The 24978-nt window shown below is 46.6% G+C and overlaps 1 protein-coding gene across 1 annotated transcript in view; it reads left to right on the top strand.

Moving 5' to 3' along the window:
• Positions 1-24978, top strand: part of LOC130111265 (myocyte-specific enhancer factor 2A-like) — a 116918-nt gene that overhangs the window by 23407 nt on the left and 68533 nt on the right. The window contains exon 2 of the mRNA XM_056278392.1: positions 12073-12264. Coding sequence (XP_056134367.1) covers positions 12211-12264 — 54 coding nt within the window. The 5' untranslated portion in view covers positions 12073-12210. The remainder of the gene's footprint in view (positions 1-12072; positions 12265-24978) is intronic.

A 24978-nucleotide genomic window follows, 5' to 3' on the forward strand; every position in this document is an offset into this window, starting at 1 on the left:
ACGATCTTAACACGGCTACGCTTCTGCACTTGGCGGTCCCGTTCTGTTAGCTTGCGTGTCCTGCCGCTTCACGGCTGAGCTGCTGGCGCGCCGACACGCCGTTTCCACTTCCCAGTACCAGACTTGCAGTCGAACGGGGCGGGTCTAGCAGGGCACATATTTGACCAACTGACTTGTCGGAAAGGGGGCATCCTGTGACGGAGCCACGGCGGAAGTCACCGCAACCTTCAGTGGGACACTTTTCCACCGCCCGTGTTTGCCTAAGGAGATTGTGTGGCTGTGTGCGTGATTTTATGCTTCGACCAGCAACGGATGTGGCTGGAAAAGCCAAATCCACTCACCAGAAGGGGTGCGGCATACTTGTGGCCGTGCCGTCTCTGATCTGTGTCGACAAAGCGACCCCGTTTATCCTCAGCATCATACCGTGGGGTTTTGTCGGAGAGGAGGGTGAGAGGCGGCCTCTCGGTTTTAAAGGTCGTAGCTGTAGACCAGTTTGTGATTTCTATGAAAAAGAGCAGAGGCCGAGGAGGGAGAGAGAGAGAGTTTGTTTTTTTTGTGTCTTTTTTTGTTTTTTTGTTTTTAACGGGGCAGCTTGTGTTTCAATCTGAGCATGACATCAGTGTCTCTGTGTTGAGACAGGAAAATCTTATCCCACTGCCACCGTCGTAAAAGCAACACAATAATGAAATGACATCAGAGCTGTGCGGTAATTAAAAAGGCAGCCCACTATCAGCTTTTTACTAGCTGTGTACAGCCGCTGGGAAAAAGCAACAGCCTGATTCTGGGATGAATTGGCTTTCAGGGAATCCAGCCTGGATGCTACGGGCAAGACACGGTTGTGGGCCGAGATGCGGACCCGCGTCTCACTACCTGGACTCGAGTCAGGCTCAGGTCACGCGTTTGGCTGGAGACTTGACGAAATCGAAAAACACCTGGAACTCGACGCTGAGTTTAACGCCAACGACTCGCAGCCTCACTTGGACTTGAGCCATCCGCCTTCTCCAGGCCCGGAGATAAAACGCTTTGAGAAAGTGTGCGGCCCATCAGCCCTTCGTTTCCACGACTACGAATCCTCCTGAAACAATCGGTGATAAATACACGTTTTAAAGAGCACTTACATAGATGTAGCACATTAGCTACGTACAGCGTTAAGTTCAAATGTTGAAAATGCTCAGCTAAGTGAATTCCTACCTAAGGGTACAAATCCACTGAGGTGAGCAGGGCCAGATTGAATTTATAGATTACACTAGGCAGAACATTTATCTTGACCCCCCCTCACCCCCCCCAACAAGCACATTTGGATACTTTGTAAACAAACACTATTACTTTTAACTGCCACATGGTCATTATGGTTAATTAGTTGGGTATATATTTTTGTTTATTATTATCTATTTACAGTTTAAAATATTTTGCGTTAAATATTTTTAGTTCAGACCAAAAGTTGTTTTTATTCCGTCTATCTGGGGCCCCCCCCTGTGGCTGCCTGGTTTGCCTATGCCTAGATCCGGCCCTGTAGGTGAGTCTAGTGCAATGGACTTATGCTGCGTTGCATTCAGTCGGAGGTCGGAATTTCCCTGTCGAGATTTCCAATTTCTGACCTCCAAGTGCTCCAGGTGCACGACGCCAAACATAAAAAAAACATGGCTGACCGTGATGAACTGGTGTTTATATTGGCAATTGAATTGTCAGCAGTGCAGCCTGCTTGCATATATATAAACAAAAAAGAGGAAAAGCTTTTGTGCAGAGATCCCTTTCACCACAACCAGCTACTTAACAACATATTGCAGAGCAGGTTTTGCTATGTGAGAGTATGTATTACCATAATTAAATACAGGCGAATCTACTTTACCTTGTGTTTTTAGCTGATGGTTTACCATCGACACCGTGCGCCTCCATGGGTGCTGCCATTGTTGTGTGATGTCAGACCACTGCCTCTCCGCGAAGTCGGGGTGGATGGATTTGCCCCAAGTTTACAAGTGTAGGAACTCCGACATTGAGTGGCGTTCCGTTGTACTTTTTCCAGCTGGAGGTCAGAAAATTCCTTTGCTATATTCGGTGGTTAGCGCGGTCGCCTCACGGCGAGAAGGTCCTGGGTTCGAACCCCGGGGTTGTCCAACCTTGGTGAGTCGTCCTCTGTGTGGAGTTTGCATGTTCTCCCCGTGTCTGCGTGGGTTTCCTCCGGGGGCTCCGGTTTCCTCCCACAGTCCAAAGGCATGTGGGTCAGGTGAATCGGCCGTACTAGATTGTCCCTAGGTGTGTGTGTGTGTGTGTGTGTGGGGGGGGGGGCTGTCATGGACTGGCGGCCTGTCCAGGGCGTCTCCCCACCTGCTGCCCAGTGACTGCTGGGATAGGCTCCAGCATCCCCGTGACCCCGAGAGCAGGGTAAGCGGTTTGGCTAATGGGTGGATGGAAGGTCAGAAAGTCTGGACTTCCGGGTTTTTCGGAACGCAGCGTTATTTACAGACTGTCCAAATCTGTGTCGTCGACCCAAGGTGATTACCTATTCACTGAGTAGCAATTTGCATTTGGTTTCAAATGTGACAGGTGGGCATAGCACCTGACACTGGGCCGGATCCGCCCACAGTCCGGCAGATCCGCATAGGCATCACATCTGCCCATAGACCGCCCCCCCCCCCCCGCCCCGCCTGCTGATTCCGGCAGATCAGCAATCACATAGTAATCACATCCGCTTCTAGACCGCCCCGTGTGTACCGCGGATCCGTGCTGTTATTGGCCCACTGTGCAAAAAAGACCATTTTGCGGCTCCGCGCCAGGCGCTGTGATACGTCCGGCCCGGATCAGGCCCAGTTTGGTTTTGCTGTCTGGGGCAGGTTCAGGTCTTCTGATGAGCAAACGTTCCACAGTCCTCAGGTGTCTTTGGACAAAGCAGGACATGGTGGACATTAAAAGGCCAAAGGTGATGGTTTTTAGTTGGAATTAAGACTAGATCTGTGAGATTACGCAACAAGGAAGACGCGCACACACACACACACACACCATTTACCAAGTGACAATCAGCAACGTGTGGCCTTAAGGTCGGGATGCTGTGCCTTTAAGAACAGCAACACAACGTCTTAGTTTCACACACAACCCTCTATACAACGCAACCATCTGCTGATGATTGTGCGTTCTCTCTAGCAGTCTCTCGGCTGGCCGTTGGAGGACGACGGATGAAAATCGTCTGGTCTCCCGGGTCTTCAGGCCGGTGTTAAAACAGCAGGTTTTGCCGGTGGAATAAGAGACCGACTATTAAATTTCAGGCAGGACTCGTCATCTCAGCGCCGTACAGCCGAGGCCGGCGTCTGTGCTGAGACAGCAGCGGTGGCGGGGGGCAGGCCCGTCTGGACCCCCTCTGAGGGAGAAATACCACCGGACGCTCCCGCTGGGTCTGACTCAGAGACGACGACAGCAGGAGCGGCTGGTTTCCTTGTTCCTGTCTGGCAATGTCTGAATGATGTCCACAGAGGAGGAGGGCAAAGCCGAGACTTTAACACCGATGTCCTGGAGTAATTCTCGCCCATGTGATTTTAACCCCCCCCCCTTCCCAATTGTACTTGGCCAATTACCCGACTCTTCCGAGCCATTCTGGTCTCTCCTCCACCCCCTCTACCACATGCCTCCTCCCATACATGTGGAGTCACCGGCCGCTTCTTTTCACCTGACAGTGAGGAGTTTCTCCACGTGGGAGGATCACGCTATTCCCCCCCAGTCTCTCCCCTCCCCTTCCCAAACAGGCAGCCCGATCGACCAGACGAGGCGCTAGTGAAGCGACCGGGACACACCCACATCGAATTCCCACCCTCAGACACGGCCAGTAGGGACGCCCGACCAAGCCGGAGGTAACGCGGGGATTCGAACCGGCGATCCCCAGTCTCCCCCCCCCCTTCTTTTCCAATTGTACTTGGCCAATTACTCCACTCTTCCAAGCCATTCCGGTCTCTTCTCCACCCCCTCTGCTGATCCGGGGAGGGCTGCAGACCACCACCTGCCTCCTCCGATACACGTGGAGTCACCGGCCGCTTCTTTTCACCTGACAGTGAGGAGTTTCTCCAGGGGGGCGTAGCGTGGGGGAGGATCACGCTATTCCCCCCAGTCCCCCCCCCTGAACAGGCACCCCGACCGACCAGAGGGGGCGCTAGTGCAGCGACCAGGACACACAACCCACATCCGGCTTCCCACCTGCAGACACGGCCAGTTGTGTCTGTAGGGATGCCCGACCAAGCCGGAGATAACACGGGGATTCGAACCGGCGATCCCCGTGTTGGCAGGCGACGGAATAGACCACTACGCCCACAGGCAGAGTCTCCTCTGTTGTTGCTGGTGGTTGTGAGAAAGCATTGAGAACATGTGGAGCGTCCCGTTCCGGGTTCATTTGCATAAGAAAATGAAGACGTGTGCATTGTTTCTTTGAAGTGGCTGCAGTTCCTTCATGTGTTTTTTGTTTTTCTACTTAAATTGTCATTTGCATCGTTGACATCAGAGAAGGCCTCCGGTTGCACGCTCCAGACTGGGGAAGGGACGAATGACCGAGTGCTGCTGTTAATAAGGGAAGCGTTAAACACTGTAACCAGTAAACAGGCCTGATATCCCCGCCTCGCCCTCGGGGAGCAGGTCGGCCAATCACGCCGCTGCTTTGCAGTTTGTTTAGCTTTTTTGACAAGGGACTTGACGAGGGACATCAAAGAGCGCGTGGGCTACCCGGCCCGGTCTGCCGTGCCGCGGATGTACCGGAAAGCTTCCGAGAAGGAGAGATGCAGAAGGAGGGACGGGAAGTGGGAGGCAACATGAGGCACATGGGCAGGGAAAGGGAAGGGAAGGAAGCGGGAACTCGTCTTTTCACCTTCTCCATCAACAGCAACGAAACAAATCCTCCTCGACTGCCAGCAAATTGAAATGAAAGTGTAGCTGGGTTTTTGTCTGTTTGTTGTTTTTTTAAAGTCCAAACCAAGGTCTGAACCAGAGTCTGGTTCTGGTTCTTTCACATCTGTTATTTTATAGTCATTAAGTTCAGGACTTTTGCTTTCATACCAGCGGACCTTGACTTGAACTTTTGACTCGTTGTTGCCAGGCGCGCTCGCTGTTGCTAGGTGCGCTCGTTGCCGCCAGGTGCGCTCGTTGTTGCTAGGTGCGCTCGCTGTTGCTAGGCACGCTCGCTGTTGCTAGGTGTTACTGTTTGTGTTTGTTTTATCACTTCCTATGATTGATCCGAAAGTCCGAACCTTTGATTTCACATTAGACATTCATGAAGCTTGGTCTGAACCGAGACTACCCCCTGAGCTTGGACCAAAGACCGAGTCTGTGATCCCTGTACCCTGGTCCAAGAGGTTTCACACCTGGCAATCTGGTTCGGACTTTTCTGGAAAGTCTGAGAGTCCGGACTAAACAACATAAGTGTGAAAGGGCCCTAAGAGAACAGTTTGCAATAGTCAATAATCTATAGTCTCGACGGCAGAACAGTGGCTGGTAAATTCGTTGCGACAGAAACTGGCCCGCCATGCAGTCCAGGTTGTGAAGCACTCAACTTAAAGGCTACTAATTGTAGGTTAAGGGAAAAAAAGAGGAGTTTAAGTTTGGATTTAAAGGACTCAACAGACTCTGATTGTCTGATGGCAGCAGGCAGGTTATTCCACAAGAAGGCCCTGCCAACAGCCGACTTCTTTTTAACTTCTTTGGAGAGATACTTTATTAATCCCCGTAGGGAAATTCTTTCTCTTCATTTAACCCGTCCTAGCTGTGTAGCTAGGAGCAGTGGGCAGCCGCCGTGCAGCGCCCGGGGACACACAGGAGCCCTGTATTTTGAGAGCGAAGGGCTCGAGATGGCATGTCAGGTTTAAGGAGATCCGACAGGTAGGATGGGGCAAGCCCATTTAGGATTTTATAAGTCAGCAGAAGCACGTTGAAGTCTGATCTAACGTGGATAGGAAGCCAATGAAGGGAGGCAAGAATTGATGTAATGTGGTCAAGTTTTCTAGTTTTAGTTAGGATTCTAGCAGCAGCATTCTGAACCATCTGAAGACTTTTAGTACTAGCATGTGGCAGACCTGAGAACAGAACAGCACAGTAATCAAGTCTGGATGAAACAAATGCTTGTGTTAGAGTCTCTGCGTCAGCCGTGGAGAGAAAAGACTGAATGTTAGCTGTTACGTAAGTGGAAGAAGGCAGTCTTGGTGATTTCTTTAATGTGCTTATCAAAGCAAAGGCTGGGATCAAACGTAACACCCAAGATTTTTGGCTGCCGCAGTCAAAAATAATGACCTTAGGTGATGTTTGTCACCGTTTCCACAAAAACAGACGAAAAACTATAAACCTTTCATTTCATGTGTTGGGCCTCCAAAGGGCTCTCTGAAAGTAATGCTGAGCCAAGGCTGTGTCCATGAAATGCGAAAATTAAAACTTTGGCGTAGGTCTTAACCAAATACTGGCTAGAAAGGTCTCGACCTGTAGAGTAACACTATGTCAGTCTGAAGATTGTAAATGGCTCTTGCTTTGAAAGCTTGACCTCTGAACCTTGACTTCAGTGCGTGTTGGAAGGCTTGTGATTCAGCAACATAAGAGGCTATAGACATGGGACCAACTGTTATAGAGAGCTGTTGACTTCAGCTATGTGACTATACCCATATGGATATAGTCACCAAGTGGGGGCATTGTCAAATATGGTCAAAATTAATTTTCACCCATTTAACAATTAGATATTTAAAATCGGTTCGCACAAATGTGTTTCCCATCCCCTTAAACCCCTCAGTGAACTCTCAATTCAGTATTTACAACTTCCAATTATACACTAATATTTAAAACAACTACATTTCCTTAGAGCCCCGCCATACAGCTTGAAACAGATCAGCACCGTAGTTGTAGTTTTTCCGGTTTGCAAAATAGCGTCGTAAATAGGGTCGTAAAAACTATATCTACAGAATATATCAAATATTTACTGCAGCCGAAACATAAATTATACTGTATTTAAGTGGTTTATTAAAAAAAAAAGCATACAAATGTTGATTTAGTGAGGATATTTTAGCAAGTATTGTAGAAACGCGTTTGGGGTTGTGTTCAGTATCGGAAACGTTGCATTCCAACAATTTTCTGGTGAGACCCGAAAGAATCTTGGTAATAACTAACGAACTCAAGGTCCTATACATTCACTGAACGAAGATTATGAAAACAAAATGCACATTTGTCACTAGACATGTTATCAAAATGCATTTAATGCCGAAACTATCTTAAAATATTGCGTTTTTCACTGAGAATAAAAAGGAAATGTCTTTCCGCAGACAGAAACTTGACAGTCACGTGACGTGAATGCGGTTCTCCAAAACTGGCTGTAAGTTGAAATGTTGATATTATGAAGCGCATTTTTGGTTTAGAGATTTCAAGACGTAACGTGTCCGTGGTTTGCAGAAAGGTAAAATGCCAACGCTTTATTCTGACGTATCAGGTGAACTGAGCCTCGCTGGTGACGTCACGACCGTTCAAGGTCATGGTATTTGGACGCACCTGCTCTCCACAGAAGTTAATGGAAAGGATTGGCGTATTAACTGCACGCAGCTTGAAAGTGTAAAATCGTGTTATTTGTACTCAGACTGAAGAGACCGGGTTGGGAAAAAAATGCGTAGGCACTGCGCCCAAGTCTTATGATGGTAGGAACAATTCTGCTTTGGCCCTGTGATGGCCTGGCGGCCTGTCCAGGGTGCCTCCCCCCTCCCGTCCGCCTTGCCACCGTGCCGCCCTCAATCTGTTTCATTCCCTCTTTATTATTCTCTTTTCTTTGACAAAAGCACCAAGTCAGCCTGCCCTCCACAACAGAATTTTGTGATGAATAAATATTGTGCACAAACTCTTAACTCGTGGCTAATAAGACAACCATACCATTTTTTGTCATATCAGCACTGATTTGTTACAGTAAGTACCGCTCAGGAGTTTCATTTTAAAACATGATTATCCAATTTATTGCAATAGAAAAATATTTAATCTAGCTCATAAATATGTCACCTGACAGCCTTCTGAAATGCTGTTAACTGCAAACGTTAGTAGACAAAAGTTATTCACACATTTTAAAAAAAAAAAAGCATTTAAATGCAAATTGCAGCATTGCTCGTTTTTCCAACAATACGCTGACGGAGTCTTGAGAATTAACGGCTGTTAATAATGCTCTTCTACAACCCCATAGGTATAATGGAAATAACATCCTCTGCAATAATGACCGTAGAAAACTGTATTTCACACCCTCACAAAGCACTGTCACGCTTGTTAAAGATCCACAGGAACTGAATTTCACGGAGAAGATAAAGAGGAGGGAGATTTGAATCCGAAGCTGGAAATGGCGCTCTGGGGGCTTAGTGCCCCCCGTTCAGGATACAGTAGAGGAAGGGGTAGTGGTGGGAAGTCAGGGAGCTTTGAGAGGGTCACAGAGAGTATGGATTAGAAAACCTTGGAAAGAGCTGTTTTCATGGATAGATGTAGGCCAGATGGTAGAAGCCTGCCAGGGCCTGAAACAAGAATAATTTTAGAAAGAGCTTCTATATATATATATATATATATATATATATATATATATATATATATATAAAGTAGAGTAGAGGAATCTTTATTATCCACACTGGGACATTTCTCTTTCCAGCAAGCAGTCAAAAACAAGCATCAAATATGTGAAATACATCAGGCCTATCGGGCCCCGGTTCTTGTGGAATAACCTGCCTGCTGCCATCAGACAATCGGAGTCTGCTGAGTCCTTTAAACCCATCTTCAAACTCATCTTTTTGCCTTAACCTACTGTCAGTTGCCTTTAAGTTGAGTGCTTCACGACCTGTACTGCATGGCGGGTCGGTTTCTGTCTCAATGAATTTACCAACCACTGTTCTGCCAGTGAGATTATCGAATATAGATTATTGACTATTGCAAACCGGTCTCTTCTCTCATGTCTTTTCTCTCTCCGCATGACGCCGTCTCCTTTCTTTCCTCCTGTGTATGTGAATGGTGTGATGTGAGTCTCCCCAGTGTGCACATGTAGTCTGTCCCCTTGCCAGGTCTACATGGGGATGGTGGTCACGTGGCTCATGTCCTAAGCTGTTCTTGTGACATATGGACACTGCTTGGCATCTCCCTCATCATATTCTTCATATATCTTATAATTCTGTTGTCATCTTTCAATATTGTCTTCTGTAAATTGTGCAAACACAACATCCGTTGCACGTTGTCCGTCTCGGGAGAGAGATCCCTCCTCCGTTGCTCTCCCTGATGTAAAGGTTTTTTGTTTTTAAGGGAGTTGTTCCTTATGCCATGCGAGGGTCTAAGGACGGGATGTTGTGTTGCTGTAAAGCCCCTTGAGGCAAATTTGTGCCATTTGGGCTCTACAAATAAAATTGACTTGACTTGAAATTTCAGATTAGCAACAAAAAGTCAGATAAAGTTAACATATATGATTTGTAGGAACGGCGGCTGCGCGGACATGTTGGAAATAATCATATAAAACCAAGTTTTTATATCCCCGCGTCCCTGAGAGCAGGATGTGCGGTTTAGATAATGGATGGACTCTGCACTGCAGAACGCTAGTGCGCTTCTAGGACAGAGCAATGAACGTCGCGAAGGAAATGACGTTTCCAACCTACGTCATAAATAGTGACGCGGCGTGCGCGATGACGTGAAATCACGCGCGGTCATTTAGACCGGTCATGGTAGTTTTATGTAGATCAGTGTTTCTCAACCTGGGGTCCGCGGACCCCTAGTGGTTCGTGGTGTAATTGCAAGGGGTCCGTGAAAATAAAATATCTTTAAAAAAAAAGATCCTATGACATTTATAGAAATAGGATTATTTTACTCAAATGTGACTGAGACCTTTATCTACCTAAACTATAAAGGGTAACAGGACTTTTTTCTCTAATTACATCTGTTTCACAAGTGTAATTTATTGTATTTTAATAAGAGATCTCGCTCCCGTTTGCATTGTTAAAAGTTACTGCGTAAAAATTCTGTTGTTACATATATCTGAAAGTTACTGCATAAGAATTCTGTTTTGTTACATATATCTGAAAGTTACTGAATACATATTCTGTGTTGTTACATATATCTGAAAGTTACTGAATACATATTCTGTGTTGTTACATATATCTGAAAGTTACTGCATAAGAATTCTGTGTTGTTACATATATCTGAAAGCTACTGCATAAGAATTCTGTTTTGTTAACTATATCTAAGTTACAACTGAAAGCTCTTATTTTTGCCCCAAAGAGTGAATAAATGCTATAATGCAATTTAAAATGCAGTTTCTACTGTTTCTATCAAATTGCAACCCCCCTCCCCCAAGATCAGGTGGAGGGGTCCTCAGGGTAGATCAAAAATACGCAGGGGGTCCAGGACCCCAAAAAGGTTGAGAACCACTGATGTAGATCTTATCATAACGTAGTTTTTTTGTTTGTGTGCAGTTGATCAAAAACAATTTTTAATGCAAATATAGGCAATTTTAGGAGCATTCAGGGAGCGACAGGTCTGTATCTCCTTTCCCCCCCACAACATTATTAAACTTTGAAAATCCAAAATGGTCAAAATGACCGCCTTGGTTGCTCTATTAAAGATTGATTGACCAATTCAAATGAAGTAACTGCGGCTTGAACAATTGTGAGATTTTATAATTTCAGTTACATGTGTACATGCTACAGTGTGTCTCAGTAAGCTAACGTGTCTTCGCTAGCTAGTATTCCTGTCGGATAGCTAGCTGGCTTGTCAACAGTATACCAGCCAACTGCATGAGGCAACGCAACAGTCGGCCTTCATCGCCGCAAAGTCGGTTTGGTGTGTCTGGGCCCTTAGGCCCCCTCCTTGTTCAGGGATGGTCATTCCCTGCTAACATAGATGGCCTCTTTGACTCCCCGTTCAAACCAGCGTTCCTCCCTATCAAGGATGTGCACATCCTCATCCTTGAAAGAGTGGCCACCGGCCTGTAGATGGTGTAGACTGTGGAGTCCTGGCCTGACGAGGCAGCTCTTCTGTGCTGTGCTGTTCTCTTCACCAGCGTCTGTTTGGTTCCCCCGATGTAGAAGTCACAGCAATCCTCCCAGCACTTAACAGCATACACTGAGACACCCTAAAAAGGCCTCAAACCCCAAAACACGCTGCGCCAGAAATTGTTCCACCCTTAGCAAACAACAACCCAGTAAAAGCAAAGATCTCTGTGATGGCTTAAATGGTGATGCTGGATGGTAAAATTGATAGAAGAGGAAACGAGGCCTAAGGAGAATGGCAGATGGAATATTTGAGTCTCACCATCAAATCGTCCAGACTGTAAAACAAATAATCCTCATGACCTTTAAATCCTAATGAGCCTAAGAGTTGTTTTTTTGCTTGTTTAGAAACTTTTCCTATCCTGAACTGACTTTAGCTGGGTCAGCTGCGAGCTGGGCTGGTGGTAAAACGAGGCCTGCGCTGGAGGAGGAGGAGGAGAAGGGGGTGGGGTGGTGTTCGCTCTGGGCTTTACATGCTGTAGTATTCCCAGGGTGTGTGTGTGTGTGTGTTTGTGGGATGAGGGGGTAATGCCTGGTCTGCCCCTTCTCTCTGCCTCCTCCCAGATGAGTTGAGATTAGGAGGGCGCTAAGGACCTCCAGAGGTACAGGCAGGGTGGAGGACCACTCTGCCGTCTGAAGCGGCTCTGGGAGGAGAAGTGGGAAAACTAAGGGACAGGTGGACATTTTGGAAAGGTACAGGAAGTTGGCGCTGTTGAAGAAAGAAAAGGCTGGCGTTTCTTGTCGGTGTAGATGGAAGCATTAACTATGAGGATGAGAGTTTGGAGCAGACCAAACGTGGTATTTAATGAAGTAAGCTGCAGAACGGATTTCATTCTCGGTCTTGGCAAAGAATCCTGGTCCCACACCCAAAATTGCTTACTTTTGTCATCGATAAGTTTTATCGGTGTGTATGGATGCATTTGCTTTGTCTCTGTCTCGCTGTCTGTGTTGTTAATGTTGTGACGTCTCCCTGAATATGAATGTTGAAGTTGACTCTCTCTCTCTCTCTCTCTCTCTCTCTCTCTCTCTCTCTCTCTCTCTCTGTCTCTGTCTCTCTCTCTCTCTCTCTCTCTCTTGGCAGGCTATGTGGATGCCAATGCTGGACTAGCAGAGCCCACGCTGAAATGATGTATTGAGGATCTTATCTGAGACACTGTTGACTCCTGGGACCTTATCTGAAAATTCTTTGCACTGTTAGGCGAGGCAGATTGTTTTCACTATGGGGAGAAAAAAGATCCAGATCACCCGGATCCTAGACGAGAGGAACCGACAGGTTGGTCTGAACTTTCTTTTACATCTTCCTTCGTCATTTAGCCGATGCTCTTTACCAGAGGGACAAATGCAGAAGTAGAGCACAAGGCGATCCCTAGATCAACATTGGAAGAAGGCCAACCGTAAGAAAGTTAACTAAGCCCCCAGACTTAAGCCTGCACTTGTCCTTCACACAATAATTCTACACAACATGTCTCTTGGGCAACTGCTGACAGTGGATGTCCGTCTAGTCACAACAGATTTAGCATTTAGGGCACGTCTCCATGCCTGTGAGGTTCTCCTCCGTGGGGTGATCAGGTGGTGGTTTGTTTCAGATGGTCTGGGAATCAAGTGTGGCGAGAAACTGTCGCGGTATAGAGGAGCAGGCACTATACTATGCACACAAAAAAACAAGGGATTCTAGAGAGAAAATGTGAGACCCAAACGACCTATGAGCACCAGAACTTGTTTTTTTTGACAAGAAGAAATTGCATCACAGTGAGCTTTTGAAGGACCCCCCCCCCATTTAAAATTTGTCTTCCTGGAGTAACACTTAGGGGTGCACGAGCCCTTATTCCACACACCTTCTGGGGTACCAGCAGGACAGAAGCCAAAGAAAGCTCATAGGTTCCTCGAGGCTGGCATGCTTTTTAAGAGCGCAGTTGTCGCAGCCGGTGGCGACGGCAGTAATTTGGGGTTAGCCGGGGCCGGACAGCACCCTGTCATTACCAGGGCGGGTCAGCGGTAGGGACACACAGCCAGTCTTCTCTCCCTGCCTAGCAATCTCTCAGCCCCGGCCACACAACTGTCCACTGGAATCCCTGTCCGTCTGTCTCCTCTATATATATCACCCCCGCAAACAGCACAACAAATACCAGCCTGTCTGGAGTGAAGACGCGTGCCCTGGAAATAGGGACGTGGCCGGAAAATAAATATCTGGGATGGTGTTTATATTTGATTTTGGCCTGTCTTGGTCAGAGCGTTTTTAGATCAACACTGACTTGGCTGTCCGGCATGCACCATCATTGGAACCTGCTGTAGATGATAATTCTTCTTGGACTCTGTCGTTTGTTTTTTTTTTTTTTTTTTTTTCAATCAGCTGCTTGGCCTGGGCGGTGGATTTGAGTGTACAGCGATGCCTTGGCATGCCGCACTGCATGCCAAGTCTCAGCATGACGCTGATTTTTTTTTTCCAAACATGATAATATTTCACACAATGTACAACATTAGCATAGGGGGAGCAAGCCAGCTTGGTTTGGCAGGGTGACGTGGTGGGAAGACGGTTTTTCTGGAAAAAGGATGAAATTTTAATTGTCTTCAGTCGCCATCGTGTCCTCCGTAATTCAAGTCTGCTGTCAAAACATCACCAGCTCGCTCATTGACGCAGATATCGTGGATCCAGTTGTCCACTGAAATTCCTGAAGATATGAATGTTTTTAATATCGTATCCTCACCCCTAATCTGTACGGCAAACAGTTGATTCTTGTGAGGACATATTCTCCCAATAAATAAATCCTCACGGTGACAGAAATAGATGTTGAGAGGAGACCGCTGTCTGGTTGCACGGAAATCTGTTTCGCATCTCGCGCTCCAGAAAGCATCATCAAAGGAAATCAATCTGTGGACAGCTCAAATAAAATAGACGTAGTACAAAACTCCATCGGTCTTCTGCTCCGACAGGAGACATTGTGGCTTTGATATTAACTGAGCGAGCTTTGGTCCAAAATCAAATATTCACTCTCTACAAAATTTTATGCCTGCTCTTACAAAATGATAATCGCAAAATGTGTTTAAACAGACTATGGCTTATTTTGAAAGTGTTGCACAGTTGCAGGAATAGCCAGTTATATAATGGATTGTCTGTATTTCACAGAAAGGGATTGAGGTCCAGGGCGGCACGGTGGTGCAGTGGTTAACGCGGTCGCCTCACAGCAAGAAGGTCCTGGGTTCGAGCCCCGGGGTTGTCCAACCTTGGGGGTCGTCCTCTGTGTGGAGTTTTCATGTTCTCCCCGTGTCTGCGTGGGTTTCCTCCGGGTGCTCCGGTTTCCCCCCACGGTCCAAAGACATGTAGGTCAGGTGAATCGGCCATACTAAATTGTCCCTAGGTGTGTGTGTGTGTGTTGGCCCTGTGATGGACTGGCGGCCTGTCCAGGGTGTCTTGGGATAGGCTCCAGCATCCCTGCGACCCTAAGATATATATATATAAAATAGATGTTTATGACAAGGAGGTTTTCTTTTTCAAGTAGCCTAATCAATCACTCAAACTATCTTTTAGAAAAGTGCTGTATAAATGGAATTATTGTTGTTATTATTATACTGAAGTACCTATGAGCTATGTCTGTGGTGTTAGAGGCTGTTCCAGAGCCCGGGACCACGGGACCAGAAAGCAGCCTTGCCAGAGGTTCTTGTTCCTGTCTCGGGGGTGGAGAAGAGAAAGTCTTTGCAAGGCCTCGGGGCTGATGTTTGATGAGCGGTAGTTATCTTTACCGATATGCAACAGGGATGGTATGTGAACCGATACCTGCAGTTGTGCCTGGTCATTTCTGCATCCCTGGGGTGGCAGTGAAACATTTTGTTTCCTTGTGAGTTATTGTCACATCAGTAGGCAGACGGGAAAACTGCCGTCTATTTTAGCTTGGGTCTCTAATCTCCGCTCTGATTGTTAAAAAAACAACAACATACCCTCCTTCTTTCAGCTAAACTACACCTCCAGTGGCGGCACGGTGGTGCAGTGGTCAGCGCTGTCGCCTCACAGCAGGAAGGTCCTGGGTTTGAACCTCAGGGTTGTCCAACCTTGGGGGTCATCCCAGGTCGTCCTCTGTGTGGCGTTTGCGTGCTCTCCCCGTGTCTGTGGTTAAGTTTTCTCCGGGTGCTCCGGTTTCCCCCACCATCAGAAAGGCATGCATGTTAAGGTTAGTACTCCGGGCTGTGCCCCTGACCGAGACCGAGGCGTGGCGAGACGAACTGGAGTTGGTCCCCGGGTGCTGCACGGCGGCTCCACCCTGCTCCTAGCTACACAGCTAGGATGGGTTAAATTTCCCTATGGGATCAATAAAGATATTAAAAAAAAACCAATAGTGGAGATGACATCCCTCAACATGAATGCCGAGGATTCTATGAGCAAGGATACAGCGGCTCGCCTGCAGTGCATTCTGGTACGTGAAGGCGCTGCTGGAAAGTCTCTGAGCAGCAGAATGCCGATTTCTCCGTCAACACAGTACGCAGTGAGGATTTTATTGGTTCGGGCGACTGCTGATGGACATGTACAAAAACAATGGCGAAATTTTCCTTCAACTTCTGGGACTTGGTCCTGTTGGATCGAGTCTGTGTGTCCTCGTTGCCGTGGTAACTTATCATTAGCATCCCCGCTTGTTTGTTGTGGTGACAGTATTGGGCTTGGACTATCGGACCGCTGGCTCTGCAGGCAGTTAATGAGTCTGACATTAAGAGTAAGAGCGCCGTATGAGCGGGCTAATTACAGATGGATGCGCTGGTAGTCATAATAAAGGCTGCGGTCTGTATTCGGCATAATCGCTGGCACGGAGTCCATCGAGCGAACTGGATTTTTGACCTGCGAGGCGCTTACGATTCCACGTTTCTGTCCGTCTTATGACAATCCGCTGTAGTTTTACTGTACCTGGCATCTCCAGATCAAACCACTTCTTTGTTGTGTGCCATTTGAACTGACACTTTTCCTATCTTGGAACATTTTGAGGTTCCTGGAACTGGTTTTAATATTTTGGCTGAGGGTGCTTCATTGTGTTGCTGGCCTCCCCCTCTCTTTCCCATCAATCCCAGTGGTGGGAAAAAGCATTCAACTCCTTTACTGAAGTAAACATAGCACTACAGCGGTGTGAGAATACTCCATTAATAAGAAAAATCCTGCATTCATAATTTCACTTAAGTAAAAGTAATGCAGTATTGGCAGTAAAAATGTACTGAAGTATCCATAATAAAAGTACTAATTTTGAAAAAGGGTCCTGTTTGGAGCGTTAAATTATTTAAATTGTACTAGGGTATTTTAAGTCTTAACAGTGCATCATACTTTTTGACCTTATTGTATTTTTCTTTCACATATAAAACCTTGTTCTGCAAAGGAAGTAGTTACTACAGCCGTCAGATAAAAGTAGTGGACTAAAAAGTATAACATTTCTCTCTGAAATGCAGTGGAGTTTAAAGTCTGAGTCTCACAAAACGGCAATACTCAAGTAGAGTACCAATACCTCAAGGCTTTGTAGTAATATTATGCCTATTATGGTACTTCTCCTGGGTATCTGGGCAGACTTTGAGCATTTGACCTACAGGTTCAACTCAACTAAATAGTATACATGCTATTTATATTTATATATTTATATTTAATTATATCAAATATATAATTACATTAATTATATAAATTATATATTTATAATAGTATACATGCTATATAGCAAGGCTGTGTAAGCAATGATATTTATTTTTAATCATTTAATTTCAAAATGTTTAATTGGTGATTTTACCCCGTGACCTACATTTCGTTGACATGCCGAGACCAGAACCGTGGCACCCCGATGAAAGACCAAACACGTACTCCAGAGATACTGACACGAGAATTTAAGACGGCAGAGAGTGTGAGGAGGAAACGGGAGTGGAGGAGATGGTGTAAATCGGGCTGTTTTCTTATAAGAGAGAGAGAGAGAGAGGGGGATGCAGTCGAGGGGGAGATTCATCTTGAATACATTAAATGCTTGATTTCCTCCTCCGCCCACGTCTGCTGCTCACTGTCCTCCCGCTGTGGCCAGCGGGGGCCAGAGGCAGCGGCGGTGCTGCTTTTACAGCGCCATGTAGCGTCTGCTCAAAGGTCGCACACGCCCCGAGCGGCGGTGGCGGTGCCTTGGTAGGTAGACCTGCATGTCTGCCTACCAAGGTTCTCTTCTTGAGGTTCCCTTCTTGACGTCAAGGAGCCCTTGAGCAAGTTATTCGCAGAGTCCCCAAGTTGTGAAACCTGAAACGAGGGGGGATCCATTCACGGATCAGGATTTTGTAAAATCAACACGTATTGTAGCGCAGCATACGGCAACACTCATCCCCTGTTTTTGCTTATTTCTCTTCATTTTTAGTAGTGAATTTTAATTTAATTCCCCCCCCCCATTTTTCTCCCCAATTGTACTTGGCCAATTACCCTATTTTCTGAGCAGCCTCGGTCGCGGCTCCACCCCCTCCTCCGATCCGGGGAGGGCTGCAGACTACCACATGCCTCCTCCCATACATGTGGAGTCGCCAGCCGCTTCTTTTCCCCTGACGGTGAGGAGTTTCACCAGGGGGACGTAGCGCGTGGGAGGATCACGCTGTTCCCCCCCAGCTCCCCCTCCCCCACAAACAGGCACACCGACCTACCAGAGGAGGCGCTAGTGCAGCGACCAGGACACATACCCACATCGGGCTTCTCACCCGCAGACACGGCCAGTTGTGTCTGTAGGGACGCCCGACCAAGCCGGAGGTAACACGGGGGGGATTCGAACAGGCGATCCCCGTGTTGGTAGGCAACAGAATTTTTTTTACGACCTCAAAACAGTCCTACTTCTAAGTCATGATTTTTCAAACTCACATCACTGCTATCGTCAGAAAGGAAATGTTAGCTTGTTCAAACACCAGTTGTTGATATCATGAACTCTGTGTTTGACATTTGGAATAAAATATTTGATGTCATCAATTGGATTTCTTAAAACCGAGGTTATAACAAGTTGGAATTCAGTTTCGGATATCGACAACTGATGTGTTAGCTCGTGTGGATTAAATGTGTGTTACCCGAAATAAGAGATGTTAAGCTAAAATGGCTTGCCACGGCTACACTTCTTCATAACTACACTACGAGTTAAAAAGATCGACACCGTTTGTTTAACTCGATGTGCCTTTTGCAACCATTCATTCCTCCATTACTTATGGAGCGGGGGGGGGGTGTATATAATGTTCCTGGTAGCTGATTGCTTTCCTCTAACAGACGTCAAGCATGGATATTTGTTTGAATACGCCACTGAAAGGGTTGTAAATATTGTACATATTATGTATACCACTTGGGCTTTCCTTGAGTTATTTGCTCCTCTCTCCGCCCGAGTCGCTACCCTGTTCATCTCCTAGTCCTAAAAATTATTTGTTTTGATTGGTTCCAAGAAATGGTCATCCAGAAAGGTTTGAAGCTATCACGCGTGATGGAGATTAGTGAAACTGAGCTCCCACCATGACGCAAAAGCCAAGTGTGACAGGTCGGCACATGTTGGGTGTGTATCGCAGCAAACATAGATTATGAGCTCAGCTCTCCTAACAGAAACTGTCCATCCATCCATTATCCAAGCCGCTTATCCCAGTCGGGGTGGCGGGGATGCTGGAGCCTATCCCAGCAGTCATTGGGCGGCAGGCGGGGAGACACCCTGGACAGACTGCCAGGCCATCACAGGGCCCACACACACACATTCACACATTCACACATTCACACCTAGGGACAATTCAGTATGGCTGATTCACCTGACCTACATGTTTGGACTGTGGGAGGAAACCCGACAGTGGCGGTTCGAGCTTGCTTGGCACCACACTATGGTGCCCCCCCCCCCCCCCGGCCAACACAAATCATGTGTCTGCACCCCCGCCAAAAGGAAAAAAAAGTTCTGCACAGATTGTAATTTTTTTTTTTTAGGATCCCCCCTGCCTTTTTTATCTCCCCAATTGTACTGTGCCAATTACCCCACTCTTCCGAGCCATCCCGGTTGCTGCTCCACCCCCTCTCCCAATCCGGGGAGGACTGCAGACTACCACATGCCTCCTCCAGTACATTGTGGAGTCACCACCCGCTTCTTTTCACCTGACAGTGAGGAGTTTCACCAGGAGGACATAGCATGTGGGAGGATTAAGCTATTCCCCCCAGTCCCCCCCCCGAACAGGTGCGGTGTACCCCTTGCCACCCCCAGCAAGAAGCCACCCTGCGCTGCTGACCATGCCGCCCAAACCTAAGTCCGCTACTGAATCTCTACCACTACTACTTTCGGCTGCTCCCGTTAGGGGTCGCCACAGCAGATCACCTGTTTCCATCTCTTCCTGTCCTCTGCATCTTCCTCTGTCACACCAGCCACCTGCATGTCCTCTCTCACCACATCCATAAACCTCCTCTTTGGCCTTCCTCTTTTGCTCTCCCCTGGCAGCTCCATATTCAGCATCCTTCTCCCAATATAGCCAGCATCTCTCCTCCACACATGTCCAAACCATCTCAATCTTGCCTCTCTTGCTTCGTCTCCAAACCGTCCAGAGCTGTCCCTCTGATATACTCGTTCCTAATCCTGTCCTTCTTCATCACTCCTAGTGAAAATCTTAGCATCTTCAACTCTGCCACCTCCAGCTCCGCCTCCTGTCTTTTCTTCAGTACCACTCTTCAAACCATACAACATAGCTGGTCTCACAACCATCTTGTAAACCTTCCCTTTAACTCTTGCTGGCACCCTTCTGTCACAAATCACTCCTGACACTCTTCTCCACCCACTCCACCCTGCCTGCACTCTCTTCTTCACCTCTCTCCTGCCCTCCCCGTTACTTTGGACAGTTGACCCCACGTATTTAAACTCATCCCTCTTCGTCACCTCTACTCCTTGCATCCTCACCATTCCACTGTCCTCCCTCTCATTCACACATATATGCATTTTGTCTTGCTCCTACTGACTTTCATTCCTCTTCTCTCCAGTGCATACCTCCACCTCTCCAGGCTCTCCTCAACCTGCACCCTACTTTCACTACAGATCACAACGTCATCCGCACACATCATAGTCCATGGAAATTACTGCCTGATCTCATCTATCACCATTAGCAAACAAGAAAGGGCTCAGAGCCGATCCTTGATGTAATCCCACCTCCACCTTGAACCCATCTGTCATTCCAACCACACCTCACCACTGTCACACTTCCTTCATACATATCCTGCACCACTCCTACATACTTCTCTGCAACTCCCGACTTCCTCATACAATACCACACCTCCTCTCAGCACACCCTGTCGTATGCTTCCTCTAAATCCATAAAGACACAATGTACCTCCTTCTCTCCTTCTGTATACTTCTCCATCAACATTTTCAAAGCAAACATCACATCTGTGGTGCTCTTTCGTGGCATGAAACCATACTGCTGCTCGCTGATCATCACCTCTCCTCTTAATCTAGCTTCTATTACTCTTTCCCATATCTTGACGCTGTGGCTGATCAACTTTATACCTTTGTAGTTGTTACAGTTCTGCACATCGCCCTTGTTCTTGAAAATCGGTACCAGTATGCTTCTTCTCCACTCCTCAGGCATCCTCTCACTTTCCAAGATTGTGTTAAACAATCTGGTTAAAAACCCCACTGCCATCTCTCCTAAACACCTCCATGCCTCCACAGGTATGTCATCAGGACCAACTGCCTTTCCACTCTTCATCCTCTTCATAGCTGCCCTCACTTCCTCCTTGCTAATCCACTGCACTGCCTGATTCACTATCCCCACATCATCCAACCTTCTCTCTCTCTCATTTTCTTCATTCATCAGCCCCTCAAAATACTCCTCCCACCTTCTCAACACACTCTCCTCGCTTGTCAGCACATTTCCATCTCTATCCGTGATCGCTACTGAATATACACATTCAAAATCACAGGTTTCCATGAAACGTCTATTTATTTTTTAGCCAGGTTCATTTTCATGGAATTAACAGGTCATCCGTCGTATTTGGACCTCTGTATTAAGTCCTAAGTGCTGAGGTGTTGATGGAGCCTGTCACTGGTAGTTTCTGTTTTACAGTTTCTATTAGCAGCTCCTAATGGCCAACAGAGCAGTGAGCATGGGAATGTTGAGAGATATATGAAACTTTCATGGTGAGGTCACCAAAAATAGTCATCGGTCAGTATACCCTCAATAAACAGATGTTTAAGAAAATTGATTGTGAATGTGTTGACCCTGGCAAGCAAGACTGCCACGGCAAAAGCAAGACAAAAATTAGCATAATACCAGAAACGAGCAAAATAATCTGCCCATGCAGTAAAGTATTTTAACTAGGTAAGAGCAACTGGACTTGGTATATATCCGTGAGGACGTTTCGCCTCTCATCCAAGAGATGAGAGCATTCGCCTCTTGGATGAGAGGCGAAACGTCTTCACGGATATATAACCAAGTCCAGTTGCACTTGATTCAACTCCTTTGGATAACCATGACCTGGATGAATGAGAACATTCACAGACAAACTAAACTGCACTGATTTTGAGATATGCTATCTAGTCTGAAGCACATGTTAAGTTTAATCATGCAGTTATTAGATGTAAGAAACCACTCAAAGCAGTTCTACAAAAACAGCTTTCTTATTTTACTTCTTAAGAAGCTCTTTTTAAGATTAAATCCCCATGTAGTCAGTTCTTGGATGTGTAAATGATTCTTGATATTTCTGTGAGAGTTTTTAAGACTTGTCAGTCTCGTTCAGATAGTTAGTTTTTGCACGTTGGCTGCAAATCCATACCTTGTTCTTTAGGTTGATTCATGCTGTGAGCCATCGGGATGATGACAGATGGTGAGGGAGGGAGGCGCGCCGGGTCACCAGGTCACAGCTCCTGGGGATGGGGTGATGATAATGAACAGCTTGCAGGAGGCCTGTGACTCTACCAACATGGCCGCCCCTTGTGAGGCGTTGGAGCTACCAGTCACAATGGAAACTTCCCGAGAGATGAGTCAGGATCTCGGAGCCATTAGCTCACCCAACTTCAGGGTTGTGTGAGCAGCCGGTTACCTGTGAGTCACATGGGGGAGTAAGACACACACCATGAAATATGGATGAGGGAAGATGATAACCATAAAGCACTGTCAATATTTAGCAGTGCTCTGGTGTTGCTTGTGCTCAATTATTCATAGCTAAACGATTGATTTTTGTTTGATTGGGGGACCTGGTTGTAATAAGGTAGGAGAACAGGGAAATTCCCAGAATGCCGGTTTGATTCCACATTTGATGGCCTATTATTGGCTTGGATGTGGTGGGATGTTGTTAAGTGTTATGGTTTGAGTTTTTCTTAAGCCTTTATTTCTCTAGGGAAGCTTTCCGTAGCATGACATTTCATAAACAGTTTTTATAACCACGAGGATCCTCTGCTGCCGTTAGTGCCTTGCTGAAGGGGCCCTGTGGAGGTATTCATTTAACTAATGGGGACAAAGTTAGTCACTTCCCCTTCCCACTTTCCCCAGCTTAATTATTTGAACCGATGGTCCTCAAATCACAAGAGCACTTTTCTGTCCTCAACCCTGTGGTCTGAAGTTGGGGAAAAATTGACCTCTCCTGTCCTCTTCTCTTCTGTCCCCCTTCCCTTCCTTTCCCTTCCCTTCTCTTCCCTTCTCTTCATTTCCCTTCTCTTCTCTTCTCTTCTCCTCTTCTGTCCCCTTCCCTTCTCTTCTCGTCTCATCTTGTCTCCTCTCTTCTCTTCTCTTCTCTTCTCTTCTGTCCCCCTTCCCTTCCTTTCCCTTCCCTTCTGTCCCCTTCTCTTCTCTTCTCTTCTCTCCTGTTCTCTTCTCTTCTCTTCTCTTCTCTTCTCTTCTCTTCTCTTCTCTTCTCTTCTCTTCTCCTCTTCTGTCCCCTTCCCTTCTCTTCTCTTCTCATCTCATCTTGTCTCCTCTCCTCTCTTCTCTTCTCTTCTCTTCTCTTCTCTTCTCTTCTCTTCTCTTCTCTTCTCTTCTCTTCTGTCCCCTTTCACTTCTCTTCATTTCCCTTCTCTTCTCTTCTCTTCTCTTCTGTCCCCTTTCACTTCTCTTCATTTCCCTTCTCTTCTCTTCTCTTCTCCTCTTCTGTCCCCTTCCCTTCCCTTCACTTCTCGTCTCATCTTGTCTCCTCTCTTCTCTTCTCTTCTCTTCTCTTCTCTTCTCTTCTGTCCCCCTTCCCTTCCTTTCCCTTCCCTTCTGTCCCCTTCTCTTCTCTTCTCTTCTCTTCTCTCCTGTCCTCTTCTCTTCTCTTCTCTTCTCTTCTCTTCTCTTCTCTTCTCTTCTCTTCATTTCCCTTCCCTTCTCTTCATTTCTCTTCTCTTCTCTTCTCTTCCCTTCTGTCCCCTTCTCTTCATTTCCCTTCCCTTCTTTTCTCTTCTCTTCTCTTCTCTTCTCTTCTCTTCTCTTCTCTTCTCTTCCCTTCCCTTCTCTCCTCTTCTGTCCCCTTCTCTTCTCATCTCATCTTGTCTCCTCTCTTCTCTTCTCTTCTCTTCTCTTCTCTTCTCTTCTCTTCTGTCCCCTTCTCTTCTCTTCTCTTCCCTTCTCTCCTCTTCTGTTCCCTTCTCTTCTCATCTCATCTTGTCTCCTCTTTTCTCTTCTCTTCTGTCCCCCTTCTCTTCTCTTCTCTTCTCTTCTCTTTTCTTCTCTTCTCTTCTCTTCTCTTCTGTCCTCTTCTCTTCCCCTCTCTTCTCTTCTCTTCTCTTCCTTTCTCTTCTCTTCTCTTCTCTTCTCTTCTCTTCTCTTCTCTTCTCTTCTCTTCTCTTCTCTTCTCTTCTCTTCTGTCCCCTTTCCCTTCTCTTCATTTCCCTTCTCTTCTCTTCTCTTCTCTTCTCCTCTTCTGTCCCCTTCCCTTCATTTCTCTTCTCTTCTCTTCTCTTCTCTTCTCTTCTCTTCTCTTCTCTTCTCTTCTCTTCTCTTCCCTTCCCTTCCCTTCTCTTCTCTTCTCTTCTCTTCTCTTCTCTTCTCTTCTCTTCTCTTCTCTTCTCTTCTCTTCTCTTCTCTTCTCTTCTCTTCTCTTCTCTTCTCTTCTCTTCTCTTCTCTTCTCTTCTCTTCTCTTCTCTTCTCTTCTCTTCTCTTCTCTTCTCCATTTCCCTTCTCTTCTCTTCTCCTCTTCTGTCCCCTTCCCTTCTCTTCTCATCTCATCTTGTCTCCTCTCTTCTCTTCTCTTCTGTCCCCCTTCCCTTCCTTTCCCTTCTCTTCTCTTCTCTTCTCTTCTCTTCTCTTCTCTTCTCTTCTCTTCTCTTCTCTTCTCTTCTCTTCTCTTCTCTTCTCTTCTCTTCTGTCCCCTTCTCTTCATTTCCCTTCTCTTCTCTTCTTTTCTCTTCACTTCCCTTCTCTCCTCATCTCTTCCCCTCTCTTCTGTCCTCTCCTCTTCTCTTCTGTCCTCTTCTCTCCTCGTCTCTTCCCTTCTCTTCTGTCCCCTTCTCTTCTCTCCTTGTCTCATCCCGTCCCGTCTTGTCCTGTCTCGTCTCTTCTCTTCTCTCCTTGTCTCATCCCGTCTCGTCCCATCTCTTCTCTTTGTTAGATGTTTCTTGCATCATAGATGGTGTACACAGATTAGTTGTTGTTATTAATGTGTGTGTGTGTGTGTGTGTGTGTGTGTGTGTGTGTGTGTGTGTGTGTGTGTGTTGTGTAGTCTCCAGAGCTAAAAGAATAACTTAGTCTTCCTTTGTTTTTGTTACTACTGTTTGGTCATGGCAAATGAAGGTGTGAGGAAGCAGCAAATGTCAATCATTTGTTTTCTGTCCGGAGGACACGAACCAGTGATCTTAAAGTTACAAACCCTCCCTCACCAGTCTCAAACTCTCAGCCATTACTATTCAAATAACATCATAAAAAACTGTTCCCATACGTTCTGCGTTGAAGATGGATCAACCAGCCACCACGATGGATCAAAGATGCAGGGCCACCTGGACGTGTAGTGGGACTCAGGAAGTAGTGGCCATTGTCCGTCTGTCTTTCTGTCTATTGGTCCAGCGACATTCTGCTCTCTAGAGCTTTGAAACAACTCTGGAAGAA

This window comes from Lampris incognitus, chromosome 4 (assembly GCF_029633865.1).
Source record: "Lampris incognitus isolate fLamInc1 chromosome 4, fLamInc1.hap2, whole genome shotgun sequence".
Taxonomy (NCBI): Eukaryota; Metazoa; Chordata; class Actinopteri; order Lampriformes; family Lampridae; genus Lampris; species Lampris incognitus.